This window comes from Arctopsyche grandis, chromosome 11 (assembly GCF_051622035.1).
Source record: "Arctopsyche grandis isolate Sample6627 chromosome 11, ASM5162203v2, whole genome shotgun sequence".
In the NCBI taxonomy this organism is placed as follows: domain Eukaryota; kingdom Metazoa; phylum Arthropoda; class Insecta; order Trichoptera; family Hydropsychidae; genus Arctopsyche; species Arctopsyche grandis.
Genome location: NC_135365.1, coordinates 9,517,939 through 9,530,607, shown reverse-complemented (window position 1 = coordinate 9,530,607; position 12,669 = coordinate 9,517,939). Strand labels below are relative to the sequence as shown.

At 35.3% G+C, this 12,669-nt stretch overlaps 1 protein-coding gene across 2 annotated transcripts; it reads left to right on the top strand.

Annotated features, from left to right (window-relative positions):
* Positions 1–4,782: 4,782 nt before the first annotated feature.
* Positions 4,783–9,314, top strand: rib (BTB/POZ domain-containing protein ribbon). Of its 2 annotated transcripts, none has more exons than XM_077440875.1 (3): positions 4,783–4,927; positions 6,385–7,154; positions 8,246–9,314. In XM_077440875.1, the coding sequence occupies exons 2-3, from the start codon at positions 6,393–6,395 to the stop codon at positions 9,077–9,079; spliced, it is 1,596 nt and encodes a 531-aa protein (XP_077297001.1). In that variant the 5' UTR covers positions 4,783–4,927; positions 6,385–6,392; the 3' UTR covers positions 9,080–9,314. The 2 variants fall into 2 exon arrangements, with proteins under 2 accessions (XP_077297001.1, XP_077297002.1); XM_077440876.1 differs by lacking the exon at positions 4,783–4,927 and adding an exon at positions 5,284–5,385.
* Positions 9,315–12,669: the final 3,355 nt, after the last annotated feature.

The window sequence follows — 12,669 nt, the reverse complement described above, 5'->3', positions numbered from 1 at the left end:
TTTGCACGGGCAAAATATACACAAAATTAGGAAGGTTGGGGGAAAAAGAAAAGTAGACAAGGTAATGACTATAACAATTTTGGCATGGCCGCGTTCTACGAGCACCTGCCTAAATGGTCCGTCGTTGAACACTGCACCGTATAGCAAACCTTCAGTTATAAACGAAAGTTTTGAACCTGTCCGAGCAGACTGTGACTGACGTTTGAACACAATCAATCACCGGTGAGATTATTATTTAGTACGAAGTGTAATCGGTCGATTAAAATACGACCGAAAGTCGTTAGCAGTTATGTGAGTGTGTGTGTGTGTGTGTGTTTTTGCTTGAAACTTACCCAAGTAGGACTTGAGAGCACAAAGCTTTGCCGACATGGTGGTACATTGGGGCGTGGTGAATGGCTATCGATATGCAAAATTGTGTTGTTTGAATAGGTATCGATTGAGAGTGCACTTTCCGATCGATCGATTTGTGAATGAATGCACAACAATGAGCTTGAGAGCTTTCGTGCCCATTCAGGGATGTGATGTGCATACGGGTAATTTGAAAGTTATATTATGCCCTCTATTGATTGTCTTTTTTATCATTTTTCACACTATTTCTACTTATATGTAATATATGATTAGCTGAAATTTCATTCAATGCTCAAATATGTATGGAGGTTATAAATATTTGAAGTTTCTATATACAAGTGCATTTTAATGAATGGCATTACCATACTTTAAATAAGCATAGTGTTTGATTTGGTCTTTTTTTTTTTAGAAATGTAACTTCTTTACGTACGGTTTAGTGAATTTCTATAAATGGTATGCAAAATTTTAGTTTGGTTGTATTTTTCTGCTTATATAATAGCTGAGCCACATTTGTATAAGGTTACTTAATAGGGTTTGTGATGATATCAAGCTTAAAATCTAAGTCTAATCTCTAAAATGATAATTTTCACGCGATAGGAATATTCGAAAATAGCGACGTCATAACCGGATTCGGAGTAGGAGTCGTAATTCGAGCTCGAAATTGGAGTCGGAGTCGGAATTCTACGGTCTTGGTTATTTATATTTGAAAAAATAAATGCACTGGCTCATTGAAATCCTGCCCAAAGATTAAATTTTCAAATAGGAAGTTTGTTCGGAATGTGTGTTCTTCGGTTTGGTTAATTTTTACTGCAAGCTCACACGGTGTACTTGTGTCAATGAATGAAAAACATGTTATTCTGAGAGTAATAAAAGTACTGAGTCGAAATGTAATATTTGTCGTCATCTGTGCCTTTCTTTGACGGTGACTACGGAAAGTTTACATTTCACCACTAAAACAAAGAAAATTTTTGATATTTCCTACAATCAAAGAGTGTCTATGTATTTATGTATCTATTTGTGCATTTTTTTTAAATGCATAGGTACGTACTGTTACCTAATAATTGTCATTATTTTTTAAAATTTTGTTTGTTATCTTTAAATTGCATATATTTAATAAATTGTGTCACAAAGTATTGAAAATTATTTTTAAAAGTAAAATTAAATAAATGTGTAGGGTGAAATGGATAAGAGTTGTTAAAAGCAGAGACGAATGGAAGCATGTTGGAGAGGTCTTCATTCAGCATTGTTTGGTGAATGGCTGTAAATAATGATGATGATGATACCTGAACATAAGTCTTAAGTCTCATAGGACTTTGTGGAGATATGATTAACTGAAAACAATACTTTTTGTTGCTTGTTTGTTTATTTAACACTAGTAACCAGGTAGACGCATTCGTGGACGTAATAAGAACAATCAGTGTGATAACAGTTGAGCTTATGTAGGTACTCATTGTCGATGTACGAATCTTAAAGCCTTGGGTAAACAATAATTCTGAACTTTTTTTTGTGGGGGGGGGTGGGTTCCTTTTTCGACGTGTTGGATAATTATGAAATTTAAAAGGATGCATACACTTAAGGCAAAAACAATTATTAATACTCTCAATATACATATTATATAATTTAATGCTCATGTTACAATCAGTAGTATTTAAAATACCTTAAAGTTGCGCCGCAGACAGTTGGATAAAAAAACTTTTCTAAAATTATGTAGATTTCAATACGAGTATATGTATGTATATTTATAATTTACGGTCAATTTTCGTTAGCTTTTTAAAGATATATTCTTTGATTCTGATTTTCTCCTGATTCCCCAAAAAGCGAATTTGTTACCCCTCCCCACCCCTTCGGTCGTCAGTGTGAAGAAATAAGTCTTTTATATAAATAGATATTCAGGAAAAATGAATTCAAATTTAATGATAGTCTGAAAAGTGCAAATAAAATTATGATTTCCATTCACGTGAACAGTCTTGAAAATGTAAAAATCTTGCATAATATGTACATACATATGTAGGTGATAATATTGTCTATGCCTACGCTGACCATACATACTTTATTTAAGAGCACAACAATTTATTTCACTGCTTTGTCTTTCAGATTTATGTATTATTATTTATTCAAATAAAGTAGAGTCTCGATTATCCGGATTAATTTGGGATAAGGTAGTCCGGATAATCGAAAAAATCACAATTGACAGGGAAAAACATGTGTATTCAGTATGAATAATTTTTATTTGTCTACATTTACACGAAGATCAACATTAAATTATTCTTTATTAACAAATTCAATTATGGATTTTTGCTTAAAGTTATCTGTTCTCTTTGAAGCTGCCAAATCGCGAATACTTTTCATACAATAATAGACTAGATATTGGCTGTCCAGACGATCGTCTTTGAATGAACCACATAAAAATACACTCATCGACTTCTTACGCTCTGAGCTTTACTTCTTCTGACGTCTGAATCAGTAAACTTCATAATCTTCTCACATATTTTTTATATCCGAGATCTTTGATGTTCCAACACCATATTTATTTGACAAAAATCTTCCTAAGACACCGCTTTTTAAATCATTGATTATATCTAATTTGTATTTTAATGATAATACAACACTTTTTTTTCTTTTTGTTTTCTTTTCCATATTGGTAATATTAAAAATAAATATTTAAATGGCGATCAAGTTTTCAAGAAACAAATATACTCTGAGTATTGAATTTTGAAGACAACTGACTCATTTCTCCTTTTTATATTCGAATTTTTATGTCATGCATTTTAAAGAAGCAAAATCGCAAAATTTGTGTTTGTTTTTAACAATCCGGATAATCGAGGTTCTACTGTATAATGGCTTATATGTCCTTAATTTTCCCCAAAAAAAAATATGACCACAAAAAATTAATGTCTGTTTGTATGTTTGTCTGTCTGTCTCGCATAGGCTCCTAAACCACTCAACCGATTACGATGGAACTTTCAGGATTTGTTGTATGCATGTCTGGGAAGCTTACTGTGAAAAAAAAAATCGCCCATAAACGGGAATGAATGGCATTGGAACGCAATAATTTCAAATGTTTTCGCGTCGCGACCTGCGTTGTTAGTATAAAATAAACAAACAGTTGAATAATTTCAAATGTGTTCACTGCCTGCGTTTTTCCGACAAATGGGAACTTGAATTGGAACGGGAATTGCTTGCGTTATTGTGGCATTGCAACGCATGCCGGGTTCAGTTAGTCTATATATATATATATAAAAATGAATGTCTGTCTGTCTGTGTGTCTCGAATAGGCTCTTAAACCACTGAACGGATTACGATGCAACTTTCATGATTTTTGTTGTATGCATTTCCGGGAAGATTACTGTGAAAAAAAAATCGCCCAAAAACGGAAACAGAAAGGGAAAAACGGAAATGAGTGTCATTGCAACGCTATAATTTCAAATGTGTTCGCTGCCTGCGTTTTTCCGACAAATGGGAACGGGAACGGGAATTGCGTGCGTTATTGTGGCATTGCAACGCATGCCGGGTTCAGTTAGTCTATATATGTATATAAAAATGAATGTCTGTCTGTCTGTCTCGAATAGGCTCCTAAACCAAAGAACCGATTACGATGAAACTTTCAGGATTTTTTGTATGCATGTCCGAAAAGATTACTGTGAAAAAAAAAACGCCCAAAAGCGTGAACGGAAAGGGGAAAAACGGGAATGAGTTTCAATGCAACGCTATAATTTCAAATGTTTTCGCGTCGCCACCAACGTGTTCGCTGCCTCCGTTTTTCCGACAAATGGGAACGAAAACGGGAATTGCATGCGTATTGTGGCATTGCAACGCATGCCGGGTTCAGCTAGTGCCTAACAAAAACAAAGTAACCCAACCAAACTAAAACAAACGAACCACTTGTACTGAAACGATTTTTCAGGACCGTTGAAGAATAACAAAAAAAAAAAAAATAGCCACGCGAAAGCGCATCGCATGACACAACAATAAAAAAAAACATAGATAAAGTAAAAATTAGTCTGCACACATTCGGTCGACATTGCACAACGCAAACACGTTCTTCAATTTGCATTAAAATTAAGTACGTACGCACATAATTCGTACGCGCGCGCCTCTGCTCGCTCTTGTCCACTGTGCATCGAAACTTGTGCATAGGCGAGCGTGCGTCGGTGTGGTGTGGTGTGGTGTGTATGCGCGAGTGTGAGTGTGAGTGCGAGTGTGCGGCCGCAATTAGGCAAGGCAAAGGCAAAGGCAAAGGCAAGGCAGGGGTCGACGCGGCTTGCAATTCACGGGCGGGGGAGGGGTTGTTGTGCGCGGAGAAGGGGGACGGGGGAGGAGCAGATCGAGGGGGCAGGCGCAAGGGGGAGCGGGAGGGGAAAGGGAGAAGGGGCTTCGATGCGACCGATTGCATTTTGTGCGTAAAAGCGCGCGGGGGGCGTTGGGGCGCGCGCCAGTCTGCGAGCGGCGGCCGCGCGCATCGGTCGCCTTTCTCGCTTTCGTCTCAGCTTCTCCTTTCCTCTCTCGATATTCAGCAGAGCCCTTTGACTCCCCCCCCCCGCCCCCACCTCGCGGCTGCAAGCTCTGCGCCCGAACTACGGTGAGCACTTCCGCCCATGCAAATTGCTCCGCTTCCGGTCGAAGAGAGTGCGCCCGTGTGTGCATATCCGCTCGCTATTCGATTCGGATGTAGATTCGCTGAAATTCGCCCGTTAACGACATGCTCCCCCCCCCCCCCTCGTATTAATTAATACTTTACTCTGATACTTTTTTTTCAATTTGAATTTGTCTGTCGTGGAAATGGGAAGGAAACCGCAGTGTGATTTTTTTTTTAAATTTTGTTTTTATCTTTTTGAACCGCGTTTGAAAATATGTATGTTTTCGCTGATAGCGTTTGCGGTTTCGCGTGCAAAAATAGTGTTTTTCGCGCACGTTTTAATCTAGATTAGGTGGTTCGATACGCAGAATAGATTGCGTTTGATGGTTGATTTTTTATTTTATTGATTTTCGTGTCGATCTTTTTACGAGTTTCGGAAGAAAAGCGTGGTTTTTCGGCCGGTTTGTGCAATCGATTCAGTTTGTTGTGTTTGTGTTGTGCAATTTTCTTCTATTTACTTTTGTTCTGTAGCCGGCTATTTCTCTATTTATGCATATCGTTGTTTGTAAATTTTATATATTTGAGAGCTTTCAAAGTAAAGGGAAACGTTTTTGTTGTTGTGCAAAGTTTTACTTAAGTTTTAAATCTTAGTCACATTCGAATTAGTGTTATTTTCCTAAAAAATTTCGGCAATAGAATCTATGTACATATTCAATTTAATGCTTATTAGTTGTTTTTTCGCAATGCATTTATAAAAGTTACCAATATTTTCACTTTAACTCGTGTGCGATTCCTATATATAGGAAATTTTAATTATAAAACAAACAACAATATAATGATAACATAACAATTTAAAGGATTATGAGAAATCATGAAAATATAATATAAATTGTAATTAAAAAACTAAATCTAATATATAATTACGAAAGAGACTTTGTATGTATGTATGTTTGTTTGGTTCGTCAAATCCTTGACGTTCAATTTCATAAAAAAACAAATGAATTTAAATAAATTAAAACTATTCAAATAAATTTAATAAAATGTTTACTATTAGATTAGCCATGTTTAAGCGGTTTATATCACAAATACCGAGCGAAGCCGGGTAAAAACACTAGTAATATATAAATGAAACTACATATTATTAGGATTTGTATCATCGAGTTGTCAGCTAACACGTTTTTTATTTATGCTTAAAGTTAAGGCCTTTATTTCGCCTTTATATGGTTTTGATGTTGAAAATTTTCATTATATTTGGATTTTCTGATGGATTTAGACTACATAGTTATTTATGTAATTAGTACTATTTGCACAAATCCAATTTGTTGTATTATAATATTTAAATCATATTAGCTTCTTGACGGAATCGGCTCATTCCGATTGGATTCCAATTAAAATCTAACAAGACGCGAATAGCAAATTCTTCTTATCATCGGTAAATAAAATTCAAACTGGTTTTTCAGAATTCAAAATGGGCAGCAGCGAAGGTCAAACGTATTGTCTGCGATGGAACAACCACAAGACGAACCTCGTCGAGATCTTGGACATCCTCATCAAGATGGAGTACTACGTAGACTGCACGATAGTCGTCGACGAGCACGTGCAGTTCAAAGCGCATCGCGTAATCCTGGCAGCTAACTCGCCCTACTTCCAGACGATCCTGATGGACGTGCCCATGGACCACTGCAGCATCCTGTTCCCCGGCGTGAAGGAGTTCGAGATGCGAGCCCTGCTCGAGTACATGTACACCGGGGAGGTGAACGTGACCCAGTCTCAGATACCCAGGATCATGAAGATCGCCGAGCAGCTCGAGGTCAAGGGCCTGTTCGACATGACCGAGCTCAGGCAGAGGTTCAAGCAGGAGGATCCTGAGAGCTTGAGGTCTCCTCTGTCCTATAACAGCTCACAGCAGCCAGCCCACAGCAGCCAGGGTGAGTCTCCTCCGGCGGCTCCCCTCTGGCCCAACTCCAATAGTTTTGGGTCTCCGCTGTACCACAGGTTACCCACGGTGTTGAGCGCGTCTTACGACACGCCCGGCGATATGAACCCCCTGAAGCGCAAAAAGTTGTCGAGCATCTCCAGTATGCTGATGTCCAGAGATACGCCCATCTTGAGGAATGTCCTCGCTCAGACCAGCGCTGCTGATTCTTCTCAGTCGGCGGCTCTCGTATGCCAACCCGTCACCCACTCCGAAAGATTGCACTCAAATGGTTCTTCACACGACTCCTTCAAGGTATGTAGATTTATATTTTTTGCTTTTTTTATAGCAGATATTTAGTATGTGTGCAATTTGGTGGGAAAATAATATCGTACGGCAATTTCCGCTGTCTTGTTTTTCAATTCTAACTTATGATGATTTTTAATAAACGTACATATGTTCTATTTATAATGCGTTAAATGACAGTTTGAGTAGTTTTTATTTGATTTTCATTAGAATCATTTTTTCCACTTAAGTTTAAATAAGATTCTATTTGGAAATTTTGATTTTTACTTGTATGCAAATTACTATTTTAACCCTTTGAAGTATGGCCCATCTTTTTTTTATCTTTTGCTGCATGGTGGGCTGTAGTTTATACCACTTCGAAAAATGAAAACAATTTGAAGCACAAAGGTTTATATGATGTCCCACTAACTAAAAAAAAATTTTTTTTTGTGCAACACGCGCATTTTTTTTTCAAATCTCCTGCTGCCAAGGGTTAAATTAATAACACGATTTTTTTTTGTAATTTATTAAATTTTAAATATTATTATGTGCCGCGTACATAACGAACATTCACGCGCAGCACAGGACACGCATTAGGCTATTATTATATACGATTATAGTTAAAATGATAAGCAAACCTTAGCAATAAATTGGATCTTTTTAAAAATTCCGCTTGATCGGGATTGAAATTTAATCGGGATTGATTTTCATTACTTATTTTTTTTTTTTAATTACGTATCGTTATAATTCCCTATACTTTAATTTTAATATTACAGTAATTGGATTCAAATGGCGTTGGTTCTCAATAAAAATAAAAAATTCTTTATTCGCAATTTAAAAACATTAAAACTTTTGAATTATGTTGAATATTTTAATTAAAAATGATGCAATTTTTTATATACGAATATTTTTAGGAATATTCTGCAAATACACAACAACTAATTGAAGTAATTTTGGGTGATTTTCGGAATTTTGATAGTTTTTCACTTTTTTTAATGATTATTTCGGTTTATTTGTTCGTCCTCATTAACACAATCCCAATATATCGATGTTATTTACTTTGTAGGAAATGCTTAATATTTTTGTGGGTTGTTTTTAAAAAGGGGCAATTTTGATTTCAGCACCAACGAACCGACGTATCAGAAGAAGCTCACTCGCCATACGCCGACAAGTCCTTCGACGACGAAAATTCGCACAGATCACTTAACCTGTCCACATCTCCCCAGAACTTTCCCAGCGACCTGAGGTGCGGCATAGCGCCATACGTACCTCAGCAGAAACCAGAATGGAAACGTTACAAACAATACACCAGAACGGACATAATGTCGGCAATCGAGTGCGTGCGCAATGGGATGAGCGCACTGCAAGCCTCGCGCAAATTCGGTGTCCCTTCGAGAACACTATACGACAAAGTTAAAAAGTTGGGCATCACCACAGGTCGACCCATGAACAGAAGCATCAAACGAGAGTCTAATGGAAGTGGGTGGGGCGGTGGGGGCGGGGGTCGTGGTGGCGACGATGATCTCCACCAAGCAGCCTCGCTCTTGGATGCTGGGTTCTTGCAGCAGGCTCTTGAAGGACGGGAGCTGGCTGCCGGTAGGGACGCTTTGCACGCCATGGCTCTGGCTGCTTGTGCTCATGCTGCACTGGCTCCACCTCGCAGTCCTGGGGTTCTCAAGTTGGCTGGCCGGGGAGCTCACTCTCCTGCCCACAGCCACAGTCCCTCTCCTCCGGCGTCTGCTCCTGCTCCCACTCCATCTCGCAATGGTCTGCATGACTCCGATGAGGACCATGTCGAAGACCTCTCATGTCGGCGGTCCGATTCGGAACCAGCCGGGGTCATCGTCACACCCATGAATCAGATCTCGGCCATCATCAAGAAGGAGGACGCTCTGCGTGACTATCAGGAAGACTCTCGGAGGAGCCTCTCTGTCGACTGTAGCGACCGCGAGTGACTTCCGTTCTTCGCGAACCTGAACCGTTCGTTCCATCTATCGCTTTGCTAAGCGATGAAACTCTTATTTGTATAGTAAAAAAGGAAACGGGCACGGCCGATGTCGAGACGGCCAATTGTGCTCGGTCACGAAAGCAGACTGAGGATACAGTGCAATACTAGAAGAAAATTAAACACATCAATATTATATTTTGCTATTCGGCTTTAGTTTTTAAGGTATTTGAAGCAGAAAATGTAAAAAAAAAAAGAAAAATTTTACGTAGCCATAAGGGAATATTGTTGAATTTTTTCGCATCCTAGATTTTTCGTATCCTTTGTTGTCTGGAAGTCTCAGGCGATCGTTTGAGAGCTCACTCGGGGACCAGATATGAAATAATGATTGAATGAAGCCGGTTTAACGTTCCTCGTGACAGGGAGAAACGAAACTTAAGACTGACGAATAGTTTAAGTCCGTTATATTGAAATAAAGTAAACGTAAATATATGAACTTTTAGATAATTAAAAATCTATTCATCTATATTAAAAAAAAATTCGCCGTACCTTTGCGAAAGACTGACTTATCCGTATTATAGAAAGTATAATTGTATTGTAAAAAATACTATTTTAGTCGTTACGTTAATGAGAAGTACGCCCGAAATCACAAATTGTGTCATGATGAAATAATTTTATTATAAATCTTAAAAATTGAGTCATATTTTATGCCATTGCTGATATTTGATTGGTGATTTTGGATACGACGTGTACAAATAGACACTTGTGCGTAATTTTTATAAATATACATACATATATTATATATTTAAATAGTTAGGTTTTTGCACACAACCAGTGCTCTCAGTTACAAATTTCCATGTTGTATATTCATTTTTTACATCTAAACTTATTTGGGTAATAAATGGACGAAAGGCAATTAATTTCAGCCTCAGATTTGTAAATTTTAACAGTCGACTAATCCACGGAATGTACAATATATAGGATTAAATTCGAAACGGTATTTGGGTTTAAAAAGTATGTATTTATATATTTATATGAAAACTGTTTGTTTTTTATTATTATTATTATTATTATTTAATATAAATGATCGACTAACATTTTTAGGTTATAAAGAATTTTATGTATTTGTCTCGGCAATTAAGCACATTAATACTTTTAAGAGTAAGCATGTGATTTAATCAAAATTTTAAGGCAAATATTTTAAATTTGCACAGTGTTTTCTGGTGTTAGGGTGTGACTTGTGCACTATGTGTTGAAGTAATCATTGTGAATTGTTGCACCGTCTAATATAATATAATATTAATAATAATTATAATGTTTAATGCAAATAGGTACTTTGTTGAAACTGAATTCTTATACGTAGCCATTTTGTATACAATATTTTGTTATAATCTGCACATACGGGTTTTATATACACAGCTGTGATTTTAATAGACTGATGACTTGCATTTCACTTGTTACCTCACAATAGACTGAATTCGTAACTTGCATGTTTTTTCTTATATTTGCAATCCCGCAGGATCGGGAGGAATACTATTTATTTATGAGATTTTCCGATTCTGCGGGTAGATTTTTCTAGTCCCATACACTTTCGTTGTAAATGCAATTATTATAGACCTGCTTTATTTTATCGAATCTTATCCCAATAATGTTTGTTGACTTCTTAGAAATTTTATTCTACTCATATATACTCGAAACTTATCATTTTTATATTGTTTTAGTTTTATATTAAACTGCAAGCTGCCTATCTTGACTGAAAGCGAGATATGTTTTCTTGTTTGTTTTACTATCAGTGACCTCTAGTACAAGTGAAGTTTTATTTTATTTTTATTTTTCGGTTCATTTTATGTATGTATTTAAAAATTGCAATATTATATAGTGCGTGATTTTAAGCGAGCCTCATATAAGTGTATAAATTGATGCGCGTCACAGTTTTTATTATGTGGTGCTTTGAAATACCTCTTTAAAAAATATTTATTTATTTTATAAGTTACACAGCTGAGTTATTATTTTGTATTTGATTAATATTTAATAATAGTAATGTTATATTCAAGTATATTACAAGACTGAATATATTTAAGTTAGTGAAATACAAAGTTGAGAATCGTTGATAAAAAGTATATCATGAAAGTTGCAACATAATTAATTCATTATGTGCCTTTGCTTTGTTTTTTTTTTCATCTTCTTTTTGGACATTCCATTAGATATACTTTATGCTGGCTCAGGTTGTTTTTTTTTTTTTTAAGAAAATCGATACATGAAAATCTAAATTCGATTAGGTTTGCCTAGTTATCTGAATGGTTTAGCATCGCAAAATTTGTATTGCTATTTGTTTGTATTTGATGTTTGTTAAGTCTTCATAAATTACTTGGTAATTGTCGCAAACGTAATGTGCCTGTAATTCACATATTAATGTATTGTCATTTTTTGAAGGATTACATGATTATTATTCATCAATAGATATTTATTAGATGTAAGGTATTTGTTTATCAAGAAATACAAACATATATTTACATAAGATTATGTTATCACAATTAATAAATTTTTGTTTATAAATTCGTTTTGAGAATTTACATTTTGTGATTAATTTTATATCCCTTTCACCGTCCCAATTGTACTCTTTTCAGAATTTAATTTACAATAATATTGGAGGGTATGCTGTCATATGAAAATGGTATAAGAAAACTAATGGTAATATCACCTACATGTAAGTAAATACATATATATATATGTAATTACAAACAGTGTCGGCTCTAGGGGTCCCGCCGCCCCTATGCAACTTTCTACTCGGCGCCTTTACAATTTTTTCGAAAGAAGAAAAACCATTTCAATTTGTCATTCATGTATGTATAATAGTTAATCGTAGGTAAAAAATGAATCTAAATTGAATTTCATCGCAATTTTAAATTTATTCTATAAAAATAATGATTTTATTTTTTTACATAATTTAAATGATACATGGAGACAGTGGCGGCTCGTCTTTAATAAAAGTACATGAGCAAATTGAGATTCGAATTAATCTGAGAAAACTTCTCAATATTTTTTTTTCTGAGATTCAAACAATAGTCTGGAATATCTGCTTTCAGCATATTAATAATTTTCGTTTAAGAAAACCGTAATAGTTTTTAAAATTTTTGAAAGAAAGGTGGCAGAATGTTATAGATAATGTAGGAAATAATTTTGTAGAAGAAAAGTTTAAGAAAAACTATTTTTAATTCCATTGAAAACAAAACGACATTACTTATGGGTACTTCTAATATATATGTACCTACTGATTGTCGTGATATATGTTTGTACTTACTGATACTTTCATTTTTTTTTTCTTCTATAATTTTTATATCGCTGATGCCAATTGTATTCAATAAAAACGTAAAAAAAAAAAACAATTAAATATTTTAATGCAATAAGAATAAATGCATTTTAACATAAAATCTATAAAATAATTTGTTTTTCTTAACGGGTAAGCCCGACACTGGTTACAAAGTCAGTACCACAAATGAAAAGCACAGATTTGAAATATCAGATTATATAAAATTTTATTCAATATAAAAGTAAAATAATAATTAAATATCTAAATAAAATAGAATAAATGCATTTTAA